The sequence below is a fragment of the Strigops habroptila genome, chromosome 1 (assembly GCF_004027225.2).
Source record: "Strigops habroptila isolate Jane chromosome 1, bStrHab1.2.pri, whole genome shotgun sequence".
NCBI classification, from domain to species: domain Eukaryota; kingdom Metazoa; phylum Chordata; class Aves; order Psittaciformes; family Psittacidae; genus Strigops; species Strigops habroptila.
This window is the reverse complement of record NC_044277.2, coordinates 100,781,559-100,807,561: the sequence shown is the minus strand read 5'-3', so window position 1 is coordinate 100,807,561 and position 26,003 is coordinate 100,781,559. Positions and strand designations below refer to the sequence as shown.

At 38.4% G+C, this 26,003-nt stretch overlaps 1 protein-coding gene across 7 annotated transcripts in view; it reads left to right on the top strand.

The window, feature by feature from the left end:
• Positions 1–26,003, top strand: part of ADCYAP1R1 (ADCYAP receptor type I) — a 144,080-nt gene that overhangs the window by 46,086 nt on the left and 71,991 nt on the right. For 6 of the 7 annotated variants that reach the window (XM_030487384.1, XM_030487398.1, XM_030487376.1 and 3 more), the window contains one exon: positions 9,469–9,574. In XM_030487384.1, the coding sequence (XP_030343244.1) occupies positions 9,469–9,574 (106 nt within the window). Of the gene's footprint in view, positions 1–7,279; positions 7,345–9,468; positions 9,575–26,003 lie in introns of all 7 variants that reach the window. The other variant, XM_030487407.1, reaches the window with a different exon arrangement.

Here is a 26,003-nt window from a genome sequence, read left to right as displayed (position 1 = left end):
GAGATTATGTTTTCTGAGAATTACTTTTAAATGTTACTGTTAAAGAGCTCTTGCCCAATATTTAAATACTGGTGCGATCAGCCATAGTTCAATCATGTGCGCAATGACAGTGCAATACTTCTGCTGGCCTATAAAATCTGGGGTGCTTGAGTTGGAAAAACAATGCACAGTTTCCAAGGAGTAGGGTGGGGATGGGATTCATTAGTGCAATATCCACAGCTAGAAACAAACACTGACACTGGAAGTCTTTCACCATACAATGTTTTTCACTCAGATAACTTAGACCGTAAATATTGACTAACATTGGGTGTCCAAAACATTAACTGGCTGTGAGAGAGAGATGTTTCTCAGCAGTGCAGAATTGATGCAGTCCTAAATACAGAGATGTTACCTATCATTAGGCAGACAATCATAGGAATGGGAACCCTATTTTGTTAGATCACCTAATAAAAGTAGCATTAGTATCATTCACTGTGATATAAGCCCAGACTGAAGAATTGCAGTTGTTAATAACTTTATACAGGAAAATTTTGGAATTTTCTACCATGTTGAAAACTCAGTTGTTTCAATATCTTGTTTCGTCCTGCTCAAGTATGTTCATATATCTAGACTTTTATTTTCCTTTTTTTTATTTCCCCACTGGGCAGATTGCATCACCTTTTAAAATTTTGATTCCAAAATAGTGAAATAGTTCACAATGACATCTTTAAGCAGAGTAAACACTTTCCAAGTAATCCCTGAACTGCATTACTTGAATGACACCTCAGTTCCGCGATTGATCAATGCAACATTTTATATTGTATTTTGTATTTGTATAAGTGTTAAATGGCTGTGAACGTAGCCAACACATGGGAAAGCACAGCTACATTGTACTCTTCACGGTCATAAGTTGGACATCAAAGGAACAAGGCAGCTCATGCGCCGTGGCTCTGTCAGCACTCTCCTAACAGTCACTGCTGTACTTTCCTCCCACGCAGTATCCAAGGCCACCAAAACTGCTCATAAATGCCTCTTGAAATGACTCTTGTCTTTCTCTGGTAACTTCTTGTTGTTGTTTTCATTTTTTTCTGTGTATGGCCTCACTGATGATCATTAGGAAGTTTTCTTACATTGCCTCTCTTCCTTTCTAATCCCGTCTGCTGAACTTCACACTAGCTCATCTCACTGCGTTGGTGCTGTGACACACTATTCAGTCTGCTCCTTTATTTCCTTCATGAATATGTACTTTATTCCCCTCCTTGAGTTTTTACAGTTAAATAGGGGCAAACCCCTCCAGAAACAGGAAGGAGAAGTTTTTGTTGAGAAAACTACTCTAGGCACAGTCTTTTGTGCAAAGATTTGATTCCTTGTGGGATTTGAGTGGGTTTATTTGGTTGTGGATTTGGTTTTTTTCTCTCCACTTTGGCACAATATCTAACACAATGTCTCCTAGCACTGAAAGGAGAAAGGAGGGAAATTGAGAACGAGCTTGAGCAGTTCCCATTGCCACTATTGTAATGAGCTCCTTTCCTCCCTTCTTCAATATTCTCCCCAGTCCCAAAGTCTCTTTGGGGAATATTAGAGTGAGAGCTGTAGCACTACGCACTTGCTGGAGCTGCCTGTGGGGAGGAGTGAAAGGGAGTAATGTGTGTGATAGTTGAGGGCAAATAGCTTTAATTTAATTAGTAGATTAATTAAAGCTTTCTCCCTTGGGTAGGGTATGTATGTGTGTGTGTGTGTGGAGAAAGTGTTCCTGCAGCCTCCTGTAGCTGTTCATCATGCATTTCTGTTCCAAGTGTGACTCAGATGGGGTTTCTATTGAACTTGCTGGGAGCCTGAACAAAACAAATTCCCTGTCTAAGATCTTTTCTCTTCAAGGTTTTGTTTAAATGTAATGAAGTATAAATGGGCAAATAATAACAAGTAATAACAAGAACTTGCCTTGCAAATGAATGTGGCATCTGACAGCACGACAAATGCAGAACTCCTAAAATCGTCTCTGTTTCCCAATGTCCCTATGGTGAGAGAAGTCTTACGTTAAGCACAGATTTCTTCAGTCTTTGCACAGTGAAACTCATCAAGAGTTTTTTGTTTTTTTTTTTACTGTGATAAACCATGCAATGCTAGTTGGTAGCCTTGACTCTTCATGCTTTACATAGGTCCTGAGGAAAGCAGATTAAGGCCAGCAGTGTCCTGAGCTGTATTAACAAGATGATAGCCAGTAGATACAAGAAGTGATTATCCCCCTCCACTCAGCACTTGTTGAAACACTTCTAGAATATTGCATCCAGTTTTAGGCTCCTCAGTATATTAAAGATGTTAATAAACTGTAGCAAGTTCAGAGAGCGAACACCAAGATGGCCTGTAAGGAAAATAGGCTTGTTTGGCTGGTGGAAGGAGAGAAACTTTGGGGGCAATCTTGTGGCAGCCTTACACTATCTATGAGGAGATCATCAAGAAGAAAGAGCCAGGCTTTTCATTATGGTGCATGGCAGGAAAACAATGGACTATTGGCATAAGTTGAAGCATGGGAGGATCATTGTAAAGAGAGGCCTTTTTATCCTAAGGATAGGTGAGCATTGGAGTAAGTTGCGCAGAAGTTGTGAAGTCTCCATTCTCAGAGTTTTTAAAAACTCAGATGGAAAAAGCCCTGAGAAACCTAGTGTTATCCCATTGCTGACCCTGTTTGGAGTGGGAGGTTGAGCTGAAGTCTTCTAGAAATCATTTCCAACCTGAATTATCCTGTGATTCCATGATTCTGTGTGAAAGACGCATGTCAGATAGTTGCCATAATCTCACAACCACCAGAGACAAGGATGTCTGGATGAAGACAAAGGTGTATGAGGGACCGAAGCTTTAAATGTTAGGAGACTGTCAGCTTTTCAGGCCTAGGTTGACCTCCTAGGAATGAAGGAGGAAGACATCTAGCAAGAAATCTGGAGAGGAACTTACTTTTTACAAGGGCATGTAGGGATAGGATGGGGGCAAACTGAAAGAGGGTGGATTTAGATGAGATATTAGGAAGAAGTTCTTTACTGTGAAGGTGGTGAGACATCGGAACAGGTTGTTCAGAGAACCTGTGGCTGCCGCATCCCTGGCAGTGTTCAAGGCCAGGTTGGACGGGGCTTGGAGCAACTTGGTCGAGTGGAAAGTGTCCCTGCCAGTGGTAGTGGAGTTGGAACTAGATGAGCTTTAAGGTCCTTTCCAACCAAAACCATTCTGTCACTTTGGGTTTCTGTGTGTTATTTAGAGTCGTATTATCTTTTATCATTGGAGGAGAAATTCGTAGGAACAAAGGGAGAAAGCCATTTTATGAAATACAGTCAGCAATCAGAATTAGTTTAATCTCAAGCACAGTATGTCAAACAAGATTTTTAAGCACTTTTCAAATGAGTGGTTGCAGCCAGTACAAGGTTTTGAGAAACATTGTTTGGTATTGCCCGCTGTTAGAGATAGGATAAAGATATATGCTGATTAAACTCAAGAAATCAGTTCTTGTGGAAGTCATCAACTATACTGAGCATGCCCCACCATGCTCAAGGAGGCGTTTTTCAACTGATCTCTAAGATAAAAAGCCAGTTAAGGCAAACTCAAAGTAGGTTTATCCCATGTTGCGTAACACATCTTTTGTCCAGAGTTACCACTTCAGAAGGTATCCACTGAGTGAAGGGAACTGCTGATTAAGCTGCTGCTATTTTCTAATCTGCAGTGAGACATGCATCTCTCCAGGAGCCACCAGTGGTAGAAGGTAACCATATCTTAAAGTCATGTAAGCCAGTTTGAAAGGGATCAATGCCATTTTTGGCAGTGTGCTCTGTTTGTGGGGGGTTTGTTTGTGGGGGGTTTGTCTGCATAATTTGCTTAAAGCATGGTGTCAAGGCTGTGCTGCAGATTGTACAATTGTGCCTTGGTTTGAATAAGTTTCTAATCACTTTACCCTTTCACTTAGTCTGAAGTGTTTTGAAATCACAGTAGTTTGGGTGCCATTTATACAGGCAGACAAAAACGCAATTAAGTAACAACGTAAGGCCTTCCTGGAGACAACAATTTGTTCGACTGCCAAGGCAGTGTTGTGGGTACCAGTAATGATGTAAATCAGTTCTGCAAAATCCAGATAATCAGAGCTCCTTCTCAAACACCTCTATTTTTAACATAACATTTTCCAACTCTTGGCCCTTGTTTGACCAGTTGAATCGTTACTTGATAAGGAGAGGGATTAAATCTAGTAATGTTGTTTCCATGACAAAGTAAGCTTCTTTCGGTAGTGCTCACATAATAATGTGTCGTGTTTTGGGCTAGCTTTTTACAACTGAAAGTCATAATAGAATTAGTAAAAAGTGTAATTCAGCATGGAGTCAACTAATATATCTAGCAGATTAAACTCCTGTCTTGTATTACTTTAGAGACAACACTTAGACAAAAAGTGAATCAGACGCTATTTCTTCTCTCTGTTGTTAAAAATATTGTCCATGAGGGATTTAATGAAGGGTTTTGTTGTTGTTTCTTTGCTTTTTCTTATCTGTATTTCTTTACCCCTGTCTTTATTGTCATGGTGCCTGATATAATATATCTTGAATGGAGTGGAAATATTCTCATTCATTTTGCAAAAAAAAAAAAAAAAAAAAAAGAAATCAGGACTTTACAGTCATAATATAGAAATACAGAAGAGGAAATAACAGCTAATGGTACTGAATTGTCATATTTGATCAGGTCTTTGTAGAAATGAAAATGCCAAGTGAATTGCAAAGTTCGTTATCACATCTTTACTATCACTTCAAAGTACATCGATCCTGGAGTTTCTCAAGAATACTGGTGACTTTTCTTACTAGGTTGTAGAGTGAACTCACATTTTAAAGCAATTGTGAATATTCTTACAGAGAATAAAATGAGAAGAACAGTATTTTTTGAATAACTGAATGTAGTCAAAGACAGTTCAGGTTTTTTGGCTATACTGCTCTGCACTGTTGGCCCACAAGATAATTAGTCTGGATAACACTGAGACCTCTTTCAATACCCAGCTTTGATGTGTTAAAAAACTCCAAATCCTTCCAGACACCCAACCACCTTTCCTATGCACAAGTCTTTATCAGTGACTATGAACATGGAATAAGGATAATGTCCCATTCATAGAAAATGTCCTGTTTTATCTCTGAGAAGAACTTTGTCTACTTGCTATAACTGACGAAATGATTTAAGTGGTAAACCGTAAATGTCTTGCCATTAGAGATACCCTACAGTGTCCAAAATATCCTGACAAAGAGCAAACATAAAAGCCTATGCAAGCAGCACCAACTGGAGGTCAAGTATGATACCCTAAGGCACATCAAATGGTCTAGACTTTTGTGCATAGACTTCTGACCTGCTCACTTTGGATTCAGCTGTATGTTAGTGTCATAGACACAGTGCATAAGTGAGGGCAGTTACATAAGCACAATGTTCCGTTTAAGTTCATATCCTTTGTTCCTTAGTGCAAGCGGTTAGGAATGCTCCTTCCTAATGTGATCCAGTCCTGCTCTCTCTGCTGTCTACTCACAGCCTTGCTTTGTGCAAAACACAATGTCACTGGCTTGTACCACACATTAATGTGAGACACAGTTTGTGCTACTTGCGGGGAAGAGGTGCAGAGCTATTTCTGTGCTCTGTAGATCTTTATGCATGAAATCAAACAGCTTGTGTTGTTGTCTTTCCAGTATAGAAATCTTGGGGAAAGAAAGAAGTTGTCCTCAAAGTTACCTTGTTCCCAGTATCTGATATACTTGAACCAAAACAAGAAGAAAACAAGCTTATCTAAATTTTCTGCTGAAATAAGCTGGCAACATGTCTTTATTTCCATGACCAGGGAAGCATGTGGAACTTTTCTGATCTGCGCAATTCCTCCCACATGGTTACTTCCCTGGAGCATCCATATATTTGGGCAATTCCTTGCTTAAACACATGACTCTGGAGCTTGCTAATCTGATTTCACATATAACTAAGGCAGGTCTGGAAGTAGCACAGGCGTGTTCACCTGGTTCTCTGCTCAGTTTTATGTACTAACAATGGCTTTCTTAATGGAACAGTTCACATTAAAGCAGCACCTTGAGAGAATGTGTAGGCTGTAACATAATAACGTGATTGGTCTTACTACTACCAAAATGTCACGGGAACAACAAAAAGTTAAATGCTACAAGTTGCACGCAGCAGATGCCAGTTTATTTTAGTGGTGGCCACCTTAGTAAAAACAAATCAAGAAAAACAAACCCTCTTAATTTGTTGTACATCTGGAGTGTGGTAGCTGGCTGTGTTCTCTCAGAACTAAACAGACATTGATTGTATTTACTCTATTTGTACCTATACAAATATATGCCTGGTGTGAGTCAAACTCCTTCACTCCATGGAGAGTAATAATTTTTTTAAAAAAGTTGAATTTCATGCACTATTCACTTGGTTTCTTGATTTTTCTAGTATGTGTCAAAATATTCTTTAACTGCACATATCACTGGTATCTTCTGGGAAACTGAAACCAGAGTGTCTCTGCTGAACTCGGGAAATTGCAAATGTCCTCGAGGCAAAAGAAATGAAATCAGGAGGCCATGAAGTTCAAGCTTACACTTCCATTTGAAATGTGCTCTTCTGTTCAGTTGTTGAAGACTGACTCAACAAATTAAAGGCTCTACCAGTGCATAGTTAATGGAGAAACATTAAACATGTGGATCCTTTCAGGAAAACATGATAGCATTAAATCATCTCTGCATTCAACAGAGAAACTTTTTGTTATTAACACGCCAAACTTGGTTTTATTTTCTCAGATGCAGCTCCTTATTAGTGGAGATGACAGGCAGCTTCTACTCTTTCCTCTGGCTCTGAGGTTAATGTTTCTTCCCTTTCTTTGCTTTGTGTTTCAGTTTCTGTGTTCCCTGATATTTATCTTTTTTTAAAAAATCTGTTGGTGAAAACTTCTACAAAATGGCATAAAAATGGTTATGGGAAGTCACATCAAAATATTCTGGCAATAGTGAAAGCTTAAGTAAGGCTACAGGGACAGGTGAAGCACACTGCTGTAGTGCTCTCTCTGTGCCCAGCACTCTGCACTTCAAATATATCCTGACCCAGGCTTGCTCAGACACAATTGACTAAATTTAGTCAGTTTAGTCAGAGACATGTGACTAGATGTGCCTGCCTACAAGGAAAAACAATAAAATCAGCTTTTAACCTTAGGCTTTCCTTATAGTGAATCAAGTCCTGGTTTTGCTTTACCTCTGCTAAAGAAGACACCAAAAATAGGAATGATAAATGACACTCTTTTGTCTTTTCACTATAGACTGAATCTAAACCTTCCTCTCAAAGGTCTATGATTACCCTGTAGGACATAAAAATCTGGGCAAGGTGAGTTTCTTAGTGGTTAGTATCCTTTGATAGATTTTGCATAAATACATACATATATATATATGTTTCAAACTCCTGTAACATTTAACATACATACACAATATCAGGCTGAAAAGAGTTCTTCAGGTTAACAATAAATGTGTGAAGAAGCTTTACCTTTTTTTATTCATATCCCACTTGCATAGACAATATTTGGGGTTTTTCTATTCTTATTACTACTACTAAATGACAGCTTTCCTAATCTGCATATGCTGAACTGTGTAGAAATTGTCATATTCATGTAGTAAGACAATCCCTGGACAATCCTTTCAGATATGAGCAACTGTGGAGAGTGAACCAGTGCCAGCAGCAGAACCCTTACTTACTTGTTATTTCTCTTTTATCTTTTTAAAAGATATTCTAAGAACTTGAATGTCAGCCAATGCAATTTTCCCAATCTTCATCAGGGTTTAAGGGATGATGTAGCAAAAGCCTTTATGTTCTTGGGAGATCCTAGAGATCTGTGACGATATATATTTTCCAGGCTCTTGGGAGCCCTTAGAACAGAACAATGTTTGTTTTGAAGATAAACAAATCTAATATGGTTATGCCTGGTGTATCCCATGGGGAAAATAGCTGAAATTCATCACTGGGATCTTGGAGATGAAACTGTGTAGCATTATCAGTTCATACAAATGGTGAGTAAAGCTTTCCAGTAGAGGTTCATTAGGAAACCCTTCCTATCTTTGATATAGGGGTGGTGGCTTGTACTATTACAAAGTCAGAAGTATACAATGGCTCAGTATCTCCTATCACACAAAAAAGTGCAACACAAGCTCCACCAAACGGATTATGCATGCCTTGAGATTTACTTGAAGTGTGTATTGGGTGTGTGGTGGCAGTTCAATGCGTTAATGACCCAAACTGTTCACTCCATTCCCTTTATTGGGATGTGAGGGAAGTAAAGTTGAGCAGTGCAGATGGGGCTTGAAAATTAACTGAGGAAGATTGAATTCAAGTATTGTTTTCCCTGTTTTCTTGTTCCTACTTAGCACGAAAGGGAAAACAGACCACTTGACAGGTACACTCCGCTTCCTCTGTAGTTCTCCATTGTCAAGAGCAAAGGAAATGGGATTGGAAATATGGGATGGAAAACACGAAATATGAAGACAAAAATTGCTTCAGTGCACCAGAGTGACCTATTTCCTCTTCAACCTGTGCACTGATTTTCATGGTGCTTTTCACAGAGTGCAATTTGAACCTTAGTAGTGCCCCTATAAAATGATCTAATGAAACCTGAGATAGTATTGCCCTTGAATTGATATTCCCTTGAATTGATATTCCCTGGCCACTGTCTGCAATAGGAATGAAATCTTGTATTGATTTCTGGGAATGGATCACATTCTTTTTTTATTACCTCTTTGGGATTGCCTGCATTCTGTTGGTTGCAATGTTCCTCTTATAACTTTTATTTTTCTTCCCCACTTTTTCTTTTTTTTCCTCCTTCTTATGGTGGGCTGCTTTAGGTGGAAAAAAAAAAAAAATGGAAAGAAAAGAAAATGTTTGGATCAAGCCACCTCAGTTTAATTGGCATTACATTCTCTTTTGGCAAGCAAATTGCCTTGTATTCACTGGGAATAAAGCAAGAAGGAAACATTAAGGAATGGACAGGGTGAAAGACTGAGAGAAAGAGCTTTTCCTGTAGTTTTGAGTCCTGGGTGACGTTAATGAATTGTGCAAGATTCATGAGAATCTGGTGCAAGATCAAACTGAGCCTCAGTTGATTTCCAATTCCTCTTTTAGTTATTTCTCTATTTAGAGGTACCTTTGCTTCAGCTTTATATGGTGAAGGAATACAATAAAATAAAGCAAACACATTAGAAATTACTCTTTGAAAGGGAGAAGAACATAAAAAGCCCAAACAATTTGTACGAATTATAACTCCACAGTTTGGCCTTAAGCCTTCTGAGGAGTAAAATAAGATAAATAAATAATTGTTGCATTTTTTTCTCATCTTTTAAGAATGTTCTCATTTCTTTTTCTTTTTGAAATGGGACCTCAAAACTTACTGTTGTTGCCTGATAAACTCACTAACAATCTGAAGTTTGTAATTGTTCTTTTTCCACATTTTTCCCCACATTTCAGGTTACAGCAACCCATTCCAACTGCATCATTAAAAAGGAGCAGGAGACTTGTCTGGAGAAGATACGGAGGGCAGCTGCCCTGAATCCTCTCAATGACTCTTCTCCAGGTGAGTTTCAGCTTGCAATAGACAGTGTACATTGAACTGATGGTTTCTAAACATTTCCTGTCATGTCTGCAGGGGTTTTCGGCAATCTCAGTGCAAACAGTGCAAACCTCTTACGGTAAGAGGTGCAATCACTGTAGCTGAATGAGCTTAGAGAAACATTATAAGGACAAAAAATCAATCAATGGGTATGTACCAGAACAATTGCTGGTTATTACCAGAGGTCAGGAATTTGCTTCTGTGCTTTAGGTGACACAGTGATATATGTCTATAAAATTAATCCAAAAAAGAAAAAAGAAAAGAGAAAAAAGAAACAGTATGCCTGAATAGGCCTTGATAGCGTTTGTGTCTTCTGCTGGAGCAGGTGGCAACAGCTTTTGGGGACTGGACATAAGACTAGGCAAGTGCATCATTGGTCTGCGCTGTAACAGCTCATTCCCTCCTCAGGTCAGTAATATTTGTGCCTCTCTCACATGATCTGAAGATGTTTACGGGGATTAGCATTGTGATGACCATACCTTGATGAAGAATAATTGTGCTATGGCTAAGATAAGAAACTGAGGCAGGAAGCAAAGAAGAAATTAATAATTTAATATTCTGCCTCATTTCCCACTGACTGCAGCAGGAGCTGCCTATGGCCAACACCAGTGAGAGAAAGGCAAAGAATTACAAAGAAACTAATTGTAAATCAGGGTCTGCTTTCTGAGTCCTGTCCAAGCTGCTTCCATTGTGACTAGAATTGGTAAAACTGCAGAGAAAAGCAGATAGAACACATTGTGTGTATGCTAAAAAAGGAGAGATTTCTCTCCCCTTTTCTTCACCACATATTTTAACCTAGAAGCTAGGGAGGGCAGGATGCAGATATCTGTGTTACCAGAGCATCCTCTGAAGCAAGCCATTCCTGTATTCTAGCTGCTTCCCAGCTTTGGGCAACTGAACTGTGTGGTTTAGTGGAACTGAAGAAATCATGTACTGCAGGCAGTTCATTTCAGCCCCAATGATGTGTTTTTGAGACCCTCTCTACACAGTACAGAAGAACTTCCCAATTCTTCCCTGGTCCAGAAGTGGCATAAGCAAGGGAAAAAAGGAGGAAAAAAATTTTTCTCCTCCCCTACCCCCAGAATGATGTCAGAAACCGATCATGATCTCTACTTCTTATGATTATGCAAGGACTATTATTTTAATTCAAGAATTCACAGATTTTCCCAGGTCAAAAGAGACTATTTCACCAGCTACTTCTTCAGTCAAATCCAGAATAACCCTGGTAGTTGGGGGACTATTCATATCGAACTCCTCCCCTCTGCCTGTTCCACGTTTAAAAAGCACAGCTCAGGCATAAAGGAGGTCCAGAACCATTGGAAAGGCTTTTGCATCTGAATGTGATTAAGATGTATCAGGCACTCAGGCAGGCAGGGAGCGAATCTTTTCAAGCGCTAGCTCAGCAGCAGAACTCAGCTGCTCTTTATTCTATTGTCCCAGGACCACTATGCATCTTTTAGTTGTTCACATCCTGGTGCAGTAAGTTGCATAGTTTATGTGGCTTTGGGTAAAAAAGTCACATCCCCTCAAAGACATTTATTTTCCAATGAAGAATTCTGGCATATTTCTGGTTCAAAAGACATTTTATTTCATGAATTCTGTTTTTTGCCCTTTCTCTCTACCTTTTTTCAGATTACTGTAGACAGTTTTTACATATATTTAATTTCATCTCTGGAACTATAACATTCTATTCTATCCCATTACGTTCTGGTCTTCCAAACTCACGTTTCACTACACGGTACTTACTTCAAGCCATATCCTGCCACCCTTATTCCCAACAAAGCCTTACCTCCATAGTTAAAGGATGGGACATCAACAGAGCTTTACCACATTCTTATACTACTTGCCCTATTTGTTTTGAATGATACCTTGTTGCTGCCTGCTAATAAGAGGTGTATCAACATGGGATACTCCACATGTGGTGGATTCACATGTGTATTCCTATACAGTATTTTGGAAAACATCAAAAGCACTTTTGCTCCTTGTCTATTCATTTTTTACCACAGCTGAACCTGGCTTTCAGGTTATCAAGTATTGTCTGGAGAAGTTTCATTACAAAACTCTCTGAAGAGGTAGTAACTGCTCATAAATTAAGCAGTCATATGTGCAGTGTGTTGATTCCTCTCAATTTTCACCTGCTGCAGACAAGCTATTTTTCGCTTGGGAGAAGTGAAAATTGCCCAACATTTGGGGTTTTTGTTGTTCATCTGTAGCACGAAGACTTACTAATGATGGCAGATAGTGGAGAAATACATTATTAGCCTGTTTCCTTCAAAGAAAGAGAAACATTGAAAATAACTCCCTTGCTTGTCAGAAACAGCTGAAAGAAGGAAGAAATCCCTCCTGGCTGGTGAGTAAACTTCTGTTTATTCAAGAGCATGGAGAAGCGCAAAACTGCCTCTTCCTTTTTTGACTACTTCTGCTAGCAAATTCCCATAGGCCAGTTCAATATAATTTTTTTTTTCCCCCGGGATTTCTTTCTCCTCAGAGGGGCTTCAGGGTATAAAATGGGATTGTGAGTTTTCAGGTTTTAGGGAGTCTGTAGAAACCCAGGCACAAGTTCAAGTTACTGTGGCTTAAAAAAAAAACCCACCATGAATTTAGCTGAACTACAGTAACCCTGGAAGCAAGGTAGCTCCACATTCTTCTGTTGCAGGTGACACAAAGTCAAACAGTCATGTATAAAACTTGGATCTGGGCATGAAAATCTTTGTGATCTATATTTATATCACATCTACAGCAATAATGCTATAGATCATGAATCCTACTCCAAGGTGCCCACATGATGCAAAAAACCTTAATGGTAATAGTAGGATCTCTGCTCCTGTTTAGAGCTTGTCTTCTGCACTGATATTTCTTCTGCCTACTAGTACTGCATGGAGAGAAATGAACTTTGATGTCAAAAGAAGAACACCTTACGGGTTCCTACATTTTGCAATAATTCAACTCTCCTGCATTAACTTTGCCCCCTTGCTGTGTTCCGCATCTGTGTACACAGACATAAACTAAATGGTTCCCCAGAGCCTTTCTGGGTAAGGTCCAACACAAGCACAATGTTGATTCTGCAACTGCAACCACAGGTCTTGAAGAGCAAGGTTGGCATTGTATTATGGAAAGAATCCAGCCCTGATTTCTCAGGGCTCTGATGTTTTCCCCTTTCCCTCCCCCTCTACCTCTCATGCCCAGATGTTATGCTTATTACTGTTTTATTCTTCACAGCCCTGTTTTCTCTCCTTCTGCTGCTGTGTAATGCCTATAATGCTTCAGAGACAATGGTTGCCTTGAGATTTTCTGTTTGTTTTTCTCCATGAGTTTTATGATGGCTTCTTCCTGTTAAATGTTTTAAATTCTTCATGAGCCTTTATATGAAAAGAAATAAGAGGCATGTGCTGACCCTATTTCTCCATCCCTGTTTGACTATCACTTACAGCCTGAATGAAAAAGAGAATTTGAAGAAAATGAAATCTCAGCAGGAACCAGAATTTGACTCCTTCGCTCTGGAGTGGGAATTAAAGTGATAAAGGGAAATAATGAAAGTCAAAGACAGAAAAGAAAGGAATGATCACTTCATATTCAACTTCTCCAGGCAGCGTAGCCAGTCTACATTAGTGTTTACAACCTCCCTTTTCTGAGTTTTTGTCCCTGTTTTAGTGTACAGCTGCCCCAGTTCCTGCTGACCCCTCTGCTAGCTGTCTGCTGACCCCTCTGCTAGCTGTCTGCTGACTGCTGACTGTCTGCTGACAGTCCTCAAGGGAAGTTCTGACAGATAAGATTTGATAAAGCTCACTGCTGATCCATATGCATCCTTTTTCATTTTTATTTTTTTCTAGACTCTGCTGACATGTTCCCAGCCTTGGGATTAGGAAAGAATGGCACAAGAGTTACTCAGATACTTAATGGCAGGTTCCTGGTTCAAGTATGCTTATCATGAAATTAATGTAATTAAATGTTGAAACCTGCAAATGCATCTACACCACAAATGCGCAAGTCAGCTTGCTCATTTATAGCTCTGAATATCTGATAAGTAGACCTAAGACATAATTCAGTTCATCCTCAGAGTAGATTAGATGATAACTTTTTTTTCTACGGACATATACGGGAGTAAGGGTGACCATGTCAGTTATAAGTATTTACACTGTAGTCATCTATATTTTATGAGACAGATCTTACTTCAGGCATCTGGCTCTGTTATACTGACTAGGTCATGCTAAATGTCAGGATTACCTGAAAAAATCTGAACTCTGAATTTTATCATGGGATGTTTTGATATGTAGTCTCTTCTTTATGCCGTCCATGTACTTAACTGTAGTGGATCTACTTAGGCCTGTGTGACCTCAAAAGACAGGCAGATGTTCAGCAGGCTGCACATTCATGCTTTCCACGTGCATGCACTGGCAAAGAGCTGTCTTCTGCTTCCTGGCAAGCTTCTATCTGTCCTAGCTGTAACTCCAAGGGCCTTCCACATTTTTCTGGCTTGATCTGAGATGCACTAATCAGTTTTAACTGGTATTGTTCAGGGTCACAGCCAGGAAATATACCACTCAGAGAAATCCCATGGTAGAAAGAGAGCTGATGATAAAGTGTAGAACATTTCCCCAGTTGTAGATTGGCATGATAGGTTTTTCCCAGCCTATTACCTGTCTTGCTTTCCACAGTTGGAACTTTATATTCCGGACTTGTCCTCGGAATTTGGTGCTCTCTCAAATGGTGGGGGAGTTCCTTGAGTGCTCTGTGAGTTTGGGCCTCTGATCTAATGTTTATAGTGCCTAAAATGCACTAATCTGGAATGAGGCAAGATATGATAATAGTGAACACAGAGAACTTGAATAGAAACAGGAGTGATTAGGACTCATTGGTGATTTTGTGGTTCATGGCTCACTGTCAAATTAATCTTTAACTTGTAGTCCTAGTTAGCTAGTCCCACTTTTCCTGTCCTTCCTCTGAAAAATGTTGAAAGGCAGTGGCATTGCCAGGCAAGTCAAGAAATTCAAATTAAATATGTGTGTCTGTTCACAGTCAATAGATCAAAATAAGTACTTAAAAGACACTTACACTTACAAATATGTACAGGACTTAAACTTGCCTTATTTAGACATCCATCTTACATTGAGAAGACTATAACAAATGCCTATTTCTCTCTCATTGTCTATTAAAGCAGTCATTACAGAGGTCTGAAGTTAGGTGATATGAGTACTGTGAATAATAATGTAGCAGTACTGGAATTAACAAAATCTTCACAATCCAGATATAAACCAAGCTGCAGGCTCTATACAGAATCTTGTTCTCAAATGGAGCAGCAGAAGCTAAATGGGATGTTGCTAGCCTATTGTGAATTCAGCTCCATTAGTGAAGCTGAAGGCCTGGAAGTGCATTGTCATTGAAAAAGTTCGGGATCGGTTTTGACAGGGGAAAGAAAGGATTCTATGTCACAGAAAAACTGCTTTGGAATGATCTATGGAAAAGCTTCTTGCTAGTCATGGCTGGACACAGGACAAAACTCTGATGGGTGAACCACTGGTATGTTCCTGTTTCTTGGAAAATGCTCTAGCATATTTCTTTCTTTTCCCCCTATACTATGCAGCCAAGCTATATATATATATGTATGTATACCTGGTCTGCCTGGCAAGACTAATAGTATAATAATAATGATAATTTTAGCTGTGAAGGACTCCTCGTAACAAAGATTAAAACCCCATCCATGTTGTACCCTAGACATAGTATGAAGATGCACATATTAGTGCCATCTGAACAGGGATAGTCATTTGGCATTGTAACTCAGCTGAGATCATGGTTTTAGGAGCAGAAATAATTTGCTGCAGGGCAGTATTGTGCTTGTGTAATCCTACAACTTTTACTTCTAGATCTAGCTGTGTTGCCATTAAACTGGAGGTCTCTGTACCATTCTTCATTAGAGATCACCGTGTCTTTGGTAATCCTATGTGTCCCAGTGTCAAGAAAATCTTTCCTTAATATACTGTCCCTTTCTCTTCAATACCATGTGTTACTCATAGTATAGTCTAAGCCACAGCAAATTGGTGGAGTGTGTAGGGCCATGGCTGCATCACGCAGTACCAGAGCAGTATTCTGCCATGGATTTTCTACAGTACACATGATAAATATGCGTCTGTCCTTCAGTCTCTTCTAAAAATCTTAACCCCAAATCCTACTAGTTCTTATTCACTGCTTTATCTCCAGGGATGCAATTTGTCTCTCTTGATTTTAGTAACTAACCTCAATTGTCTAGTATACACTATGTCTAAGTAGCCACTGAATAGCTGTGGGTCCTTCCTTAGAGCTATTCCTTTCAAGCTGCTATGTGTTCCTGACATTTGTGGGATAAATTGTTCTCTGGAATGGCCTTTCTCTCTACTGACTCAAGAGGGAAGCTGGAGGACATTTTAAGCTAAATGGACTCTCTAAGAAAGTTAAAACTTAGGTGAGGTGATCATCAGCCTGGGAATGGTCAGTTAAGATGACTCAGAAAACATGCAAAAATTGCTGTAATGGAGCAGAAATTTCTATTATCTTCTTGGGCAGCATGAACACATTCTGCTAATACATTCCACAGCATTTTGGCGGTTTAAATGAGGCCTATCTCCTTTGCAAGCCCTGCTAATAAATCTAGTTTTAGTTATCTTCTCAGCATGTGCTGGACTTCCATTCAGATGGGAAACAAAGGTAAGGAAAAGTACTGGAATTTAACAGCTACAGCTCTGAAAACACCATGAACTGCAAAACATGTGTATGAGCTGCTATTCCCATCCCATAGTATATATCTGTGATAATTTCTACCTGTTTTTTTCAAGATTATTACTTTTGTAATCTCCAGAATTGCCAGGAAGTCCTTTAATAACCAAGGAATGTAAGTTAAAAGAAAATGAAAGGTGGAATGGAATTCATACAAGCAACTGGATAAGATACTGACTCGGATAAGATTAGGGTTTTTTTTATTTTGTTTTGTTTTGTTTTGTTTTGTTTTTTAACTATTGGAAAAAAAGACCACAATTATTTACACAGTTCCACTTGTAAGTTCTTTTTTTCTACTGTGACAGCTAGTTCATTAAACCGTTCCACTTCTCATTTTTTGTCTGACATTAAATCATTTCAAGAAGCCCACTCTTGTCTTCTGCTATATGGTGTACACAATATGTGATGAGAAGCTGATCTAAACAGGGGCAGCTTCTTTACTGTATATGCAGAAGCTATCAGAACTGAGTGTTTACCCTATATACTTCTTTATTTGCTTTTGGCTTTTGGTTTTTGGTTTTGGTTTGGTTTTTTAAATGACCGTTTTCAAATGCAAAGTGTAGTAGACACATTTGCATAAGTTTTACTGCTGGGGCAAGATGAACTAAAATAATTCCCCTGCCCCAAGCTGCAATTGTCAGCATTGCGTGTAATTGCAAGCATGATACACCAGGTCACTGCAGTTAAAAAATGAACAATGAACAGCAGTAAAACTTTTGCCATGAAATGAGTGATGGTCTGTCTTGCGCTGCTGTGATCTTCAGTCATGGACAGCTGGAGCTGTGACAACTTACAGTCAGTTAAATTTTTAATGTCTGTAGTACCATGGCAGAAAAAATTCCTGCAAAGACTATTATCATGTCATCTGAATTATAATGGACTGACCATCTATGATTTTGTAATCATAGGTAATTTTGTGAAAATGCTCTTTTGTTCCTATTCCCATGGCATATTCTGCTATATTTGCTGACAAAAGTAAGTCTTTATTGCTTCTTTAGATTGTTAGTCTTGCTGAGAAAAACAGCAGTAAGAGTGAATTTGCTTCTAGCTGGACTCAATGGCACAGTTGACTGGTTTCTAAGATCTTTACTTCTAGTGATGACACATGGATCAAGACATCACTAACTTTGAATTACTCTGCACTGGCAATGACAACATTTTAGAGAAATCCTAAATTAACCATAGAATTTGCCTGTATATTATACTCTAGTGTCCAGTAAAATTCTGAAGAAAAAGAATTAAGGAATTGCTTTGAAGATTTTTAGAACCAGATTCAGGTACACATAAATAGCAAGTGCCTCTATATTCCTTATGGTATCATTCTGACATGGGGCCTACATAAGATCTATGTTTATCTGGGCTGGCAACTCGGCAACAGGGTGGTTGGAATTACATGAGCTTTAATGTCCCTTCCAACCCAAACCATTCTATGATTCTGTGATTCTATGATTCAAACATAGAATGTATGAATCATAGATGTCATAGATTCAGACATAGAATAGAGACACTAGAGCAGAAACGCAGTGTGTGACACTTTTTTCATCAGCTGATGGGGCTATGAATTTGTGGAACGTACAATAGAAGTATGTATGGGAAGCAGTGCTTCAGCCTGGCATCTGCTGCAGAGAAGCATGACGAGACTCTCCATCTACTTACATGTGGAGACTGTGGTCACACAGTTGGTCATTTGCATGAGACTACAATGGTAGTCACCAAGCACCACACAGTGTCCTTCTATTTCTGCCTTGTTTCTACTCAATCCTTCATTCATCTCTCTTTAGAGGTAGATTTAACAGGCTTAGCAGTAGCACAGCCCAGGAAGTGAACTGGTTGGACCTTATTTTCTGGGGTATATGGGACTTTCGTGAGCCTGCTATGAAGGTAGCGTTGTTTGAACTTCCTCAGTTATTCTTCTCTACTTTCCTATGAAGATGACAACAATATCAGGATTGAGTTTTTTGGTTTGTTTTGGTTTGGTTTTTTTATTGTTTTGTGTTGTTTTGTTTTGGGGGAGCGGGGGGGTGTGTGTGTGTGTGTGTGTTCAGTGGGGCATCATGGAGCTTTTCTCATGGAGCTTGAGATTTCTTGCCATAGGTATTTTTATCTCAGCTATTGTCCTAAAGCTGCCTTCCCAGTCAATGGACAAAAGTCGGCTTTTTGAGGGAATGACTCATCAGACCTATTTGAAATGTCTCCTTTCAGATAAGAGACATTGTTCTCTAGGATTGCCTATTTCTATGTATTCCTACCAAAAAAATTGAGGGCTATTCAAATGTAGATGTTGGTAATTGGTCAGTTGAATCCCACTGTGGAAAGCACATTTGCCAGTTGCTGCTTGCTTTCTTAAGGGCATGGTTGCCTGTACTTAAACCCCTCCCCACTTCACAAGAACCTCTATACCTCATCTTCTCCTCCTGCCCTCTCGCAATAAGATGATACATCTCCACGCTAACCGAAGCAAACCATTCTCCGTTGGACCTTACAGAAGCGGAATCTGAGTTAGTCTCAGGCTTCAATATGGAATATGCTGCAGGGCCGTTTGCTCTATTCTTCCTAGCTGAATACACAAATGTATTGATAAATGCACTAACCACCTTCCTATTCTTAAACCCCAGCATGTTCAACCTACCATCAGAACTCTTCCCAATTATCTTAGCTACAAAACTCCTACTCCTTTCTTCAGGCTTCCTGTGGAACCAAGCTCCTTATCCATGATTCAGATATGACCAACTCATGCACCTCCTCTAAAAAACTTTCTCCCACTAACACTAGCACTGTACTTCTGACAGAGGTGGGATAACTGTAAATATAATGAGAACAAGAAAGGATTAGAACAAACTCCAGTGGCTTTCCATTAATAACTTCAACTGGAAGATTTTCTGTACACCGTTAAGAATCACTTCTTTTTCACCAGGCTTCTGGAGGAACGTTCTGTATATTTTGTATATTTAGAATCAGTCCTTTTGATATCTGCTTGTATGTAGGATCACCTGAAAAGTTCTAGTCATGAGTCAAGTGTTATTAGACCAAGACTCAAGAGAGTCTTCTTAGCCTGTTCCTAACTGTTAAATGTATTTTTCTTATGAGACTTTAGCAAGCACTGATATACTCACATAGGTGGCAAATCACTAAAACTGCTCAACTGCACAATTTCAATTCTTGTTTCAGCTTATTCTGAGCTACATGCGCTATTTCTTCATATACCTTGCAAACTTAAGCCAAGAACTTCATTACAGGAAACTGCCTACTCAATAATACATGCAATTGAATAAGTGTAATAATTTGGACTCCTGACGGGTTTTGCATATTTATTTTTCCTCAGTAAAATAAAACTGAAGAACAGTAAGTTAAATCATCTTCAGACAGATGAGCAAGTTACTCAAGTACTATAACGAGTTATTAACTACTCTGTCTGCTAAACAGTAGAAAAATATCTGTATGTAGTCTCACCATGGCAAAAATGAGATGATTCTGTTTCACTTACTTTCAAAAGCAGAAGTGCAAAGTAACTTACATGCATAATAACACTTTCAATATCAACTCCCTAAGCCCTTACTAAGCCCTATTTTTTTCCATAAAGTTCTCCATATTTCTGCTTCATTAGACACTTCAGCTATGCCCTTTCTTTTGTTGGAAATTAGAATAGAGCAGTTCTTCATCTTCTCTGCAGGATGCTGAAGAGTCTTAGAAAGTGGAGACATCCTTGCAGTACCTGCTGAACTGCATGGCCTCTTGGCCTCTTCCATCACTCGAAGAGCGAGGCAACAGAAACTGTATCCAATATTCACTGTTTTCTGGTTTTTGGTTGGGTTTTTTTTTTTAATTTTTTAATTTTTTATTTTTTAGTGTCCTGGGCAAGGGAGGATGGAGTGGGGAAAGGGAGATCCTTGGCTTTGCCTGTGAGATGCCAGCCAGCACTGCTGACTCAGAATGTGCACGGTAATTTGCTTCTGGCAAAAGGGAGGAAGAGAAAATGTGCAATAGCTTCCCCAAATTCCTTCCATGAAATAGAAGGAACAGGAAAGGAAAAAGGGAAAGATCTCTCAATTTCATGGAGTTTTCCAGCCTTTTATAAAAGAGGTGAATCAAAGAAGAACTTCTCACGTGTTTTGTTCTGGGGGTCATAAAACTTGATGTGTTGAAACATTTCATTCTAGAAAGAATAATATTGCATGGTCTATTAGAAAAAAGATTAACTTGGTCTATTCTGGTTGTTATGCTTCCCAGCTTAAGATTTTGTTTTCTAATATGATTTCTGTGGTGCCGGAATACTTCAGCAATACCATGCTGAAGTCTAAATGTGAAATTAATTTAATGTTAGCTGTCTGAAAGCAGAATGTTTGCTTAAAGTGGACATGTAAGCTCAGCCATGGCAAATTAAAAAAAAAAAGAGAAAAAAAAAAGAGAATAAAAGTTGATTTGACAGCCTTTGATATATATTTCAAGATAATTTGTTTTTTTCAGATATTTCAGAAGTAGGATAGTATACCTTCTTTCCTCTTGATGTGTGATCTGATTTTTCCTCATTTCATATCTACAGGAACAATGAATGTTAGAGTTCAATTCTAAGCCAGCTTTTTTGGTTTTGTTTTGTTTTGTTTTGTTTGGGTTTTTGTGTGTGTGTTTTTTGGTTTTGTTTTTGTTTGTTGGTTTTTTTGGGGGTTTTTTTTTGTTTGGTTGGTTGGTTTTGGTTTGGTTTGGTTTGGTTTTCTTTTCAAATATTATTCCTGCAAGATAGTTGGAAAGGAATAGAATTTAGGAAACTTGACAACCAGACTTCAGACTGATCTCACTTAAAATAAATGTGCTTTTTTTTTTTAATTTCTGAATTTTGCTCTTGGATGCTGTGAAGACTCATGATTTTGACAGCTTGATGAATACATAGCATCTTATAAACGATTTACAGATGAATCAAAGTAATTACCTGCCTCTTGCACCGTACTGTGAAAATGTAGTTTAAAGCCACTTTCATTTTAACAGTTTTAAGCCTCAAGCCATAAGGACATATCCAAACAGACTCACCTCACAGGTAATACTATATTTATAGCTACTACCAGATTGTTTTCTGAAAAGATTACTAAAAATCATATGTTTAAGATTTTGATAAGCCTTAAACTAAGCACACCTTTTACCACAATAAGAGCAGCAAACAGCCAGCTGGCGGTGGGAAGTTCTGTTATCAGCACCAGAAACAGCTCTCACCCTTCTCCACCTCTAATTCCGCTGCTGTCAGTCTCCAACCTCAACACCCACTGAATTCAACAGGCATTTTCAATAGTGTTTCAGTAAAAAGAGCCATACTGGGCTCTGTATTTAGAGAAAAATGGCTTCCTTGGGGAAAAATTGCATCACTGGAAGTTAGACATCTAGTTTAATGGCTAGATTAGGTGGCTAGTCTCTCAAGACTCTTTGTACAGTTGATGGATACTGAGATTTACGTTCAGTTTACATATTAAAACACCTAAATTAAGGTGTCTTAATATGCAAGCTGAGTCCCACTCAAGGTGTGTCCATAATCTCAAAGAGATTAATAACTGCCTATTTCACTTCCAAGTCCTGGATTTTCTCCTCCATAATTCACACATACTATTTTATTTTCTGTAGGGTTTGTTTGTTTGGGGGGTTGTTTGGTTTAGTTTTGCTTTTTTTGGGGGGTGATGGTGGTGGTTTTTTTGGGGGGGAGCAGGTAAGGGGGGTGGTCTTGAGTTTGTTGTTTTGGGATTTTTTCTGAGTAAACCAAGTGGAAATCCTACCCAACTAGCTTTGCCAGGTAAGGCACATGTCTGAAATTAGATGGTGCAGCTTTCACCCTTCAAGAGCAGAGCTGAGTCTTGTAGACAAACACCTGTAAGTGCTCTTTTTACTGGTTCTTTTCCTTTACTTTCTGATTACTCTAAAAGCCATTTCAGACTTTCTGAATGCCTGCTTTTCCATGGCAGGTTGCACTTTTGATAATCAAGCCATACATTTCATGCTCACACAGTTGCTAGAATTGATTGGTTTGTTTACTATACAGAAAACAAATAGAGGAAGTGCAAGGAAACAATGCAACTAGAAATCACAACCAAAACAAAAGGCAAGGTTAGAATGATCCATAAGTGAGTGACTAACCAGGACCTGTGTCAAAAAATTACTGGACGTAAAAGTCAATGTACAATGAAATGCTTTAGAAGAGAAAAACAATTATTAGAGTGTGTAAAAAGAGTGTGCCCAAACCCTGTGACAAGAGCAAAGCCGAACAATTCATTAAAATGTGCTGAAGGACTGTTGTATATATTTTGAGAACAGGAATCATCTTTGTTCCAAAGACATGAAAGTACTTGAATCTGCTCCAGGTTTTGGTCATACAGCCAAATGACTAATATAATTGTACCCCTTCTCTGCTAACCTGCAAACTACTTAAAACAGAAACCATGTTATCCTAATTGAACAAGCTAGAACAAAATTAAATACAGCACCCCCAGTCAGTAGAACTATTTCATAATTGTCTTTGTACAGGATATACCAGATTCACTGATCTGTTTTCCATTATTCTTCTGGATTGAGAACCAATGAAGAAAAGTTCAAATGGTATGATTACTGCACCTAATCATTCCTGTTCACGTGAATAAGATTTCTCTCTAGGATTATAAATGGAGTGGGTTTTGTGTGCTTTCTAATTTTTCTTCTACATATGACTTAAACAGTTAATCTATGGACAAAGTAATCTATCTGAGGATATATGCAAATATATACCTATACTGTATACCTGTATAGATACATACCTATGCCTATAAATAACTTCTAAGTCTGAGTTTTACAACAGGGGTTAATTTTATATCTGCTAAATAATACAACATCTGTTCACTCACAGAGTATCATGAAGAAATTTTTTACCACCCTTATATGACACTGATGCTATCATACTTCCCTGCAAGGCAAAAATTGTCAAATGACTGAAGCATAAAGAAGTTTCTGGAACTTTACTCTATAAATCTAGAGTGCAGAATTTTGCCCTGTAACATATTTTTCTTATCCTTTGTCCAGCCAATGAGAATGTCACAGACAATGAGAACTCCCAAACTTCCTTGTAGATATTTTAGTTATGATTTATTTTCTCTGGGTGCAGAGAATCATCTCTGTGACCTCCCCACATCCTTTTAGTCTTATTTTTTGGTTTCCCATAATTATTCCACATTCCAATAAGTACCACCAGTAAAAGAATATGGATCATATGTATGCAAATTTTCTTAGTTATTTACTACTTCAGATGGGAGTGTAATTGCCTGCCCACACATATTTGTGAGCAACACCACAGAGCATTTTCTCTTCCTACTAGGTCTTTAACATTTTCAAAGAAGAAGAGAGGAAGAAGGCGTAATACACTTAATTCATTTTCATATTTTTTTGCAACCCATTTCTAACTCTCTAAACCAATTGGTCTCTGACTTACAGCAGCTTTATACATGGAGAAATGCATTGACTTTGTTGGAATTAACTCCTCATTTAAAGGAATAAGCAAAAGGAAAATGAGGATCTGCAGACACTTTTTTCGCAAATATGGTTAAACCCCATATTCTCGCCAAAATATGACTTCCTGCAATGACTATTGCAATGGCTTTTATGGAGGCAGTGACTAAACCAGCAGTGTTAGAGGTTTGATGCATATTTCTGTATGTTACTAGTCCTCTAGCATAAATCATCAAGTAGTGATGGCAGCCTCAGCACTCTCTTACAACTACTTCTCATTTTTTCCTGTATCATTCCAGCCTTTATACAAAGAAAGACACATCCACCACACCTGTTTTGATCTACAGGCAAACAAAGGAGAAATATCTTGTCTCTAGCAGTTCACATTTTGCCACATTAACACCACTGTAACGTTGGGCCTTCTTGTATCCACTCCCTGTGGTTTTCTGGACATTTTCACCTTACGTGTCATATATCTAAACATTGGAAATATTTCTGACCTCCTCCTATGTCTCATATAATGTTTATGGGGGTTTTTTTTTGTACTTTACTGTAGGCTGCTTGTATTTTGTAGCTTACACAACATAGAGTTGTGAGCAGTGTGTACTCATTTACTTTTTCTGGATTAAATTATATGGCATCTGCTTGCTGGTGATAGTGCTGGTCTGAGTGTGATGGCACTGGTGGTTCCTTCCCAGTTTACATTCCATTCCATTTCTTCCCCTTCTATCTCCGCAAAAAAAATCTTTCTTGGGGGAAAAAAAAAAAAATAAAAATCCCTTGCAATGCCTTTTCACTGGCTTTAGATTGTAACCTCCCCAGATCAAGGCATAGATCTTTATATATCTTTACTTTTGACATGAAGGCATCTAGTAGCTGGGAATTTACTGGATAGTGATATGATTTCCTCTCGTCCCTTTCATACTGACCAAAATTTTCCAGGTGTATGCAAATCCTTGTGAGGTTGGATTGTATTTAAGTTTAGATCTTCTTTTTTTCTACTCTGAGTACATCATGGGCAGCCAGAGAAGTTCAAGATGAGGCAGGCTTTGTTAAACTCTGACATTCTTATTGAATCACACCTTACTTCAAGATTTCTCTTTCAGTTACTCCAGAAAGTTGAACAAGATACAGCTTCTGTTTTGCTGTTCAGGAGTATGAAATGCAATGTGTTAACATGCCTCTTGAAAGAGTACGAACTGGCTTTTTATAATGTATTTATTTCCTTTGCTTCCTTCATTAGCTCATAAGGTCCCATGGGCTCTAATAAGGAATTGCTTGACTCACCACTGGAACAATTTCCAGGAGAGATTATAGAATTTGCACACTGGAAGAAATTAAGTTACTTAATTCAGTCATTTCTCATTCTCAGAAGATTTTAAGAAGTAAACAAGGAATAAATGCCTCTCAAGAGTATCCATATTGGCGTCACTGTGTTTACATCAGGAATAAATTTGGCCCAAGATCTGTTATAGGTTATCTTCTACTACAGATGTGCCTTTTCCACTGAGATAACTCTATTTATAAACAACAGAAAAGCAGGAAAGTGGAGAGGACAGGAGTCTGAATATGAAGGGGCAGCTTCTTTATGAGTTCTGTTACAACTGTTGCTCTGGCAAGTGTTTAGATTTCAGTGTCACCATTTATTTTGTTTTGTTTCATTTTCCAGCTGTAAAAAAGGCAGAAAATATTCTTACCCCAGAGCTACCACGAAATCTAAATTATGATAATTTATAAATTCCTTTGAGGGAACTTAATATACATGTAACAGAATTTAAGTTCTGAAATTATCAACCATATAGACGTGATGTCAGTTGCTATTTTCAGTTGTTTAATATCTGTCTGTTTTCTTTGGTCTATTTAAGAAACAAGTCAAAATTCTTGACAAATGTTATTGACTAGGCAGTTGTTGACCTCAAGCTTTGCCTGAATAAGTTCCGTTGAAAATCTTGTTCTATGTTGGGATTTTTTAAGATTAAAGAGTAACCCCATGCCCAGAGACTGTTTCAAAGTTTGTGTCCCACTTCAGTGCTGTGGAAAGATTCTTTACCTGAAGCCTTAGTTGAAATCCAGGGTTCACTTTGAGGGACATTAACATTTGTGGGTGAAAATATAGATAATATTTTTTATATATAATAATATATTAGATAATATATATCACCACAACAAATTGTTCACTTAGTTAATATTGTTAATT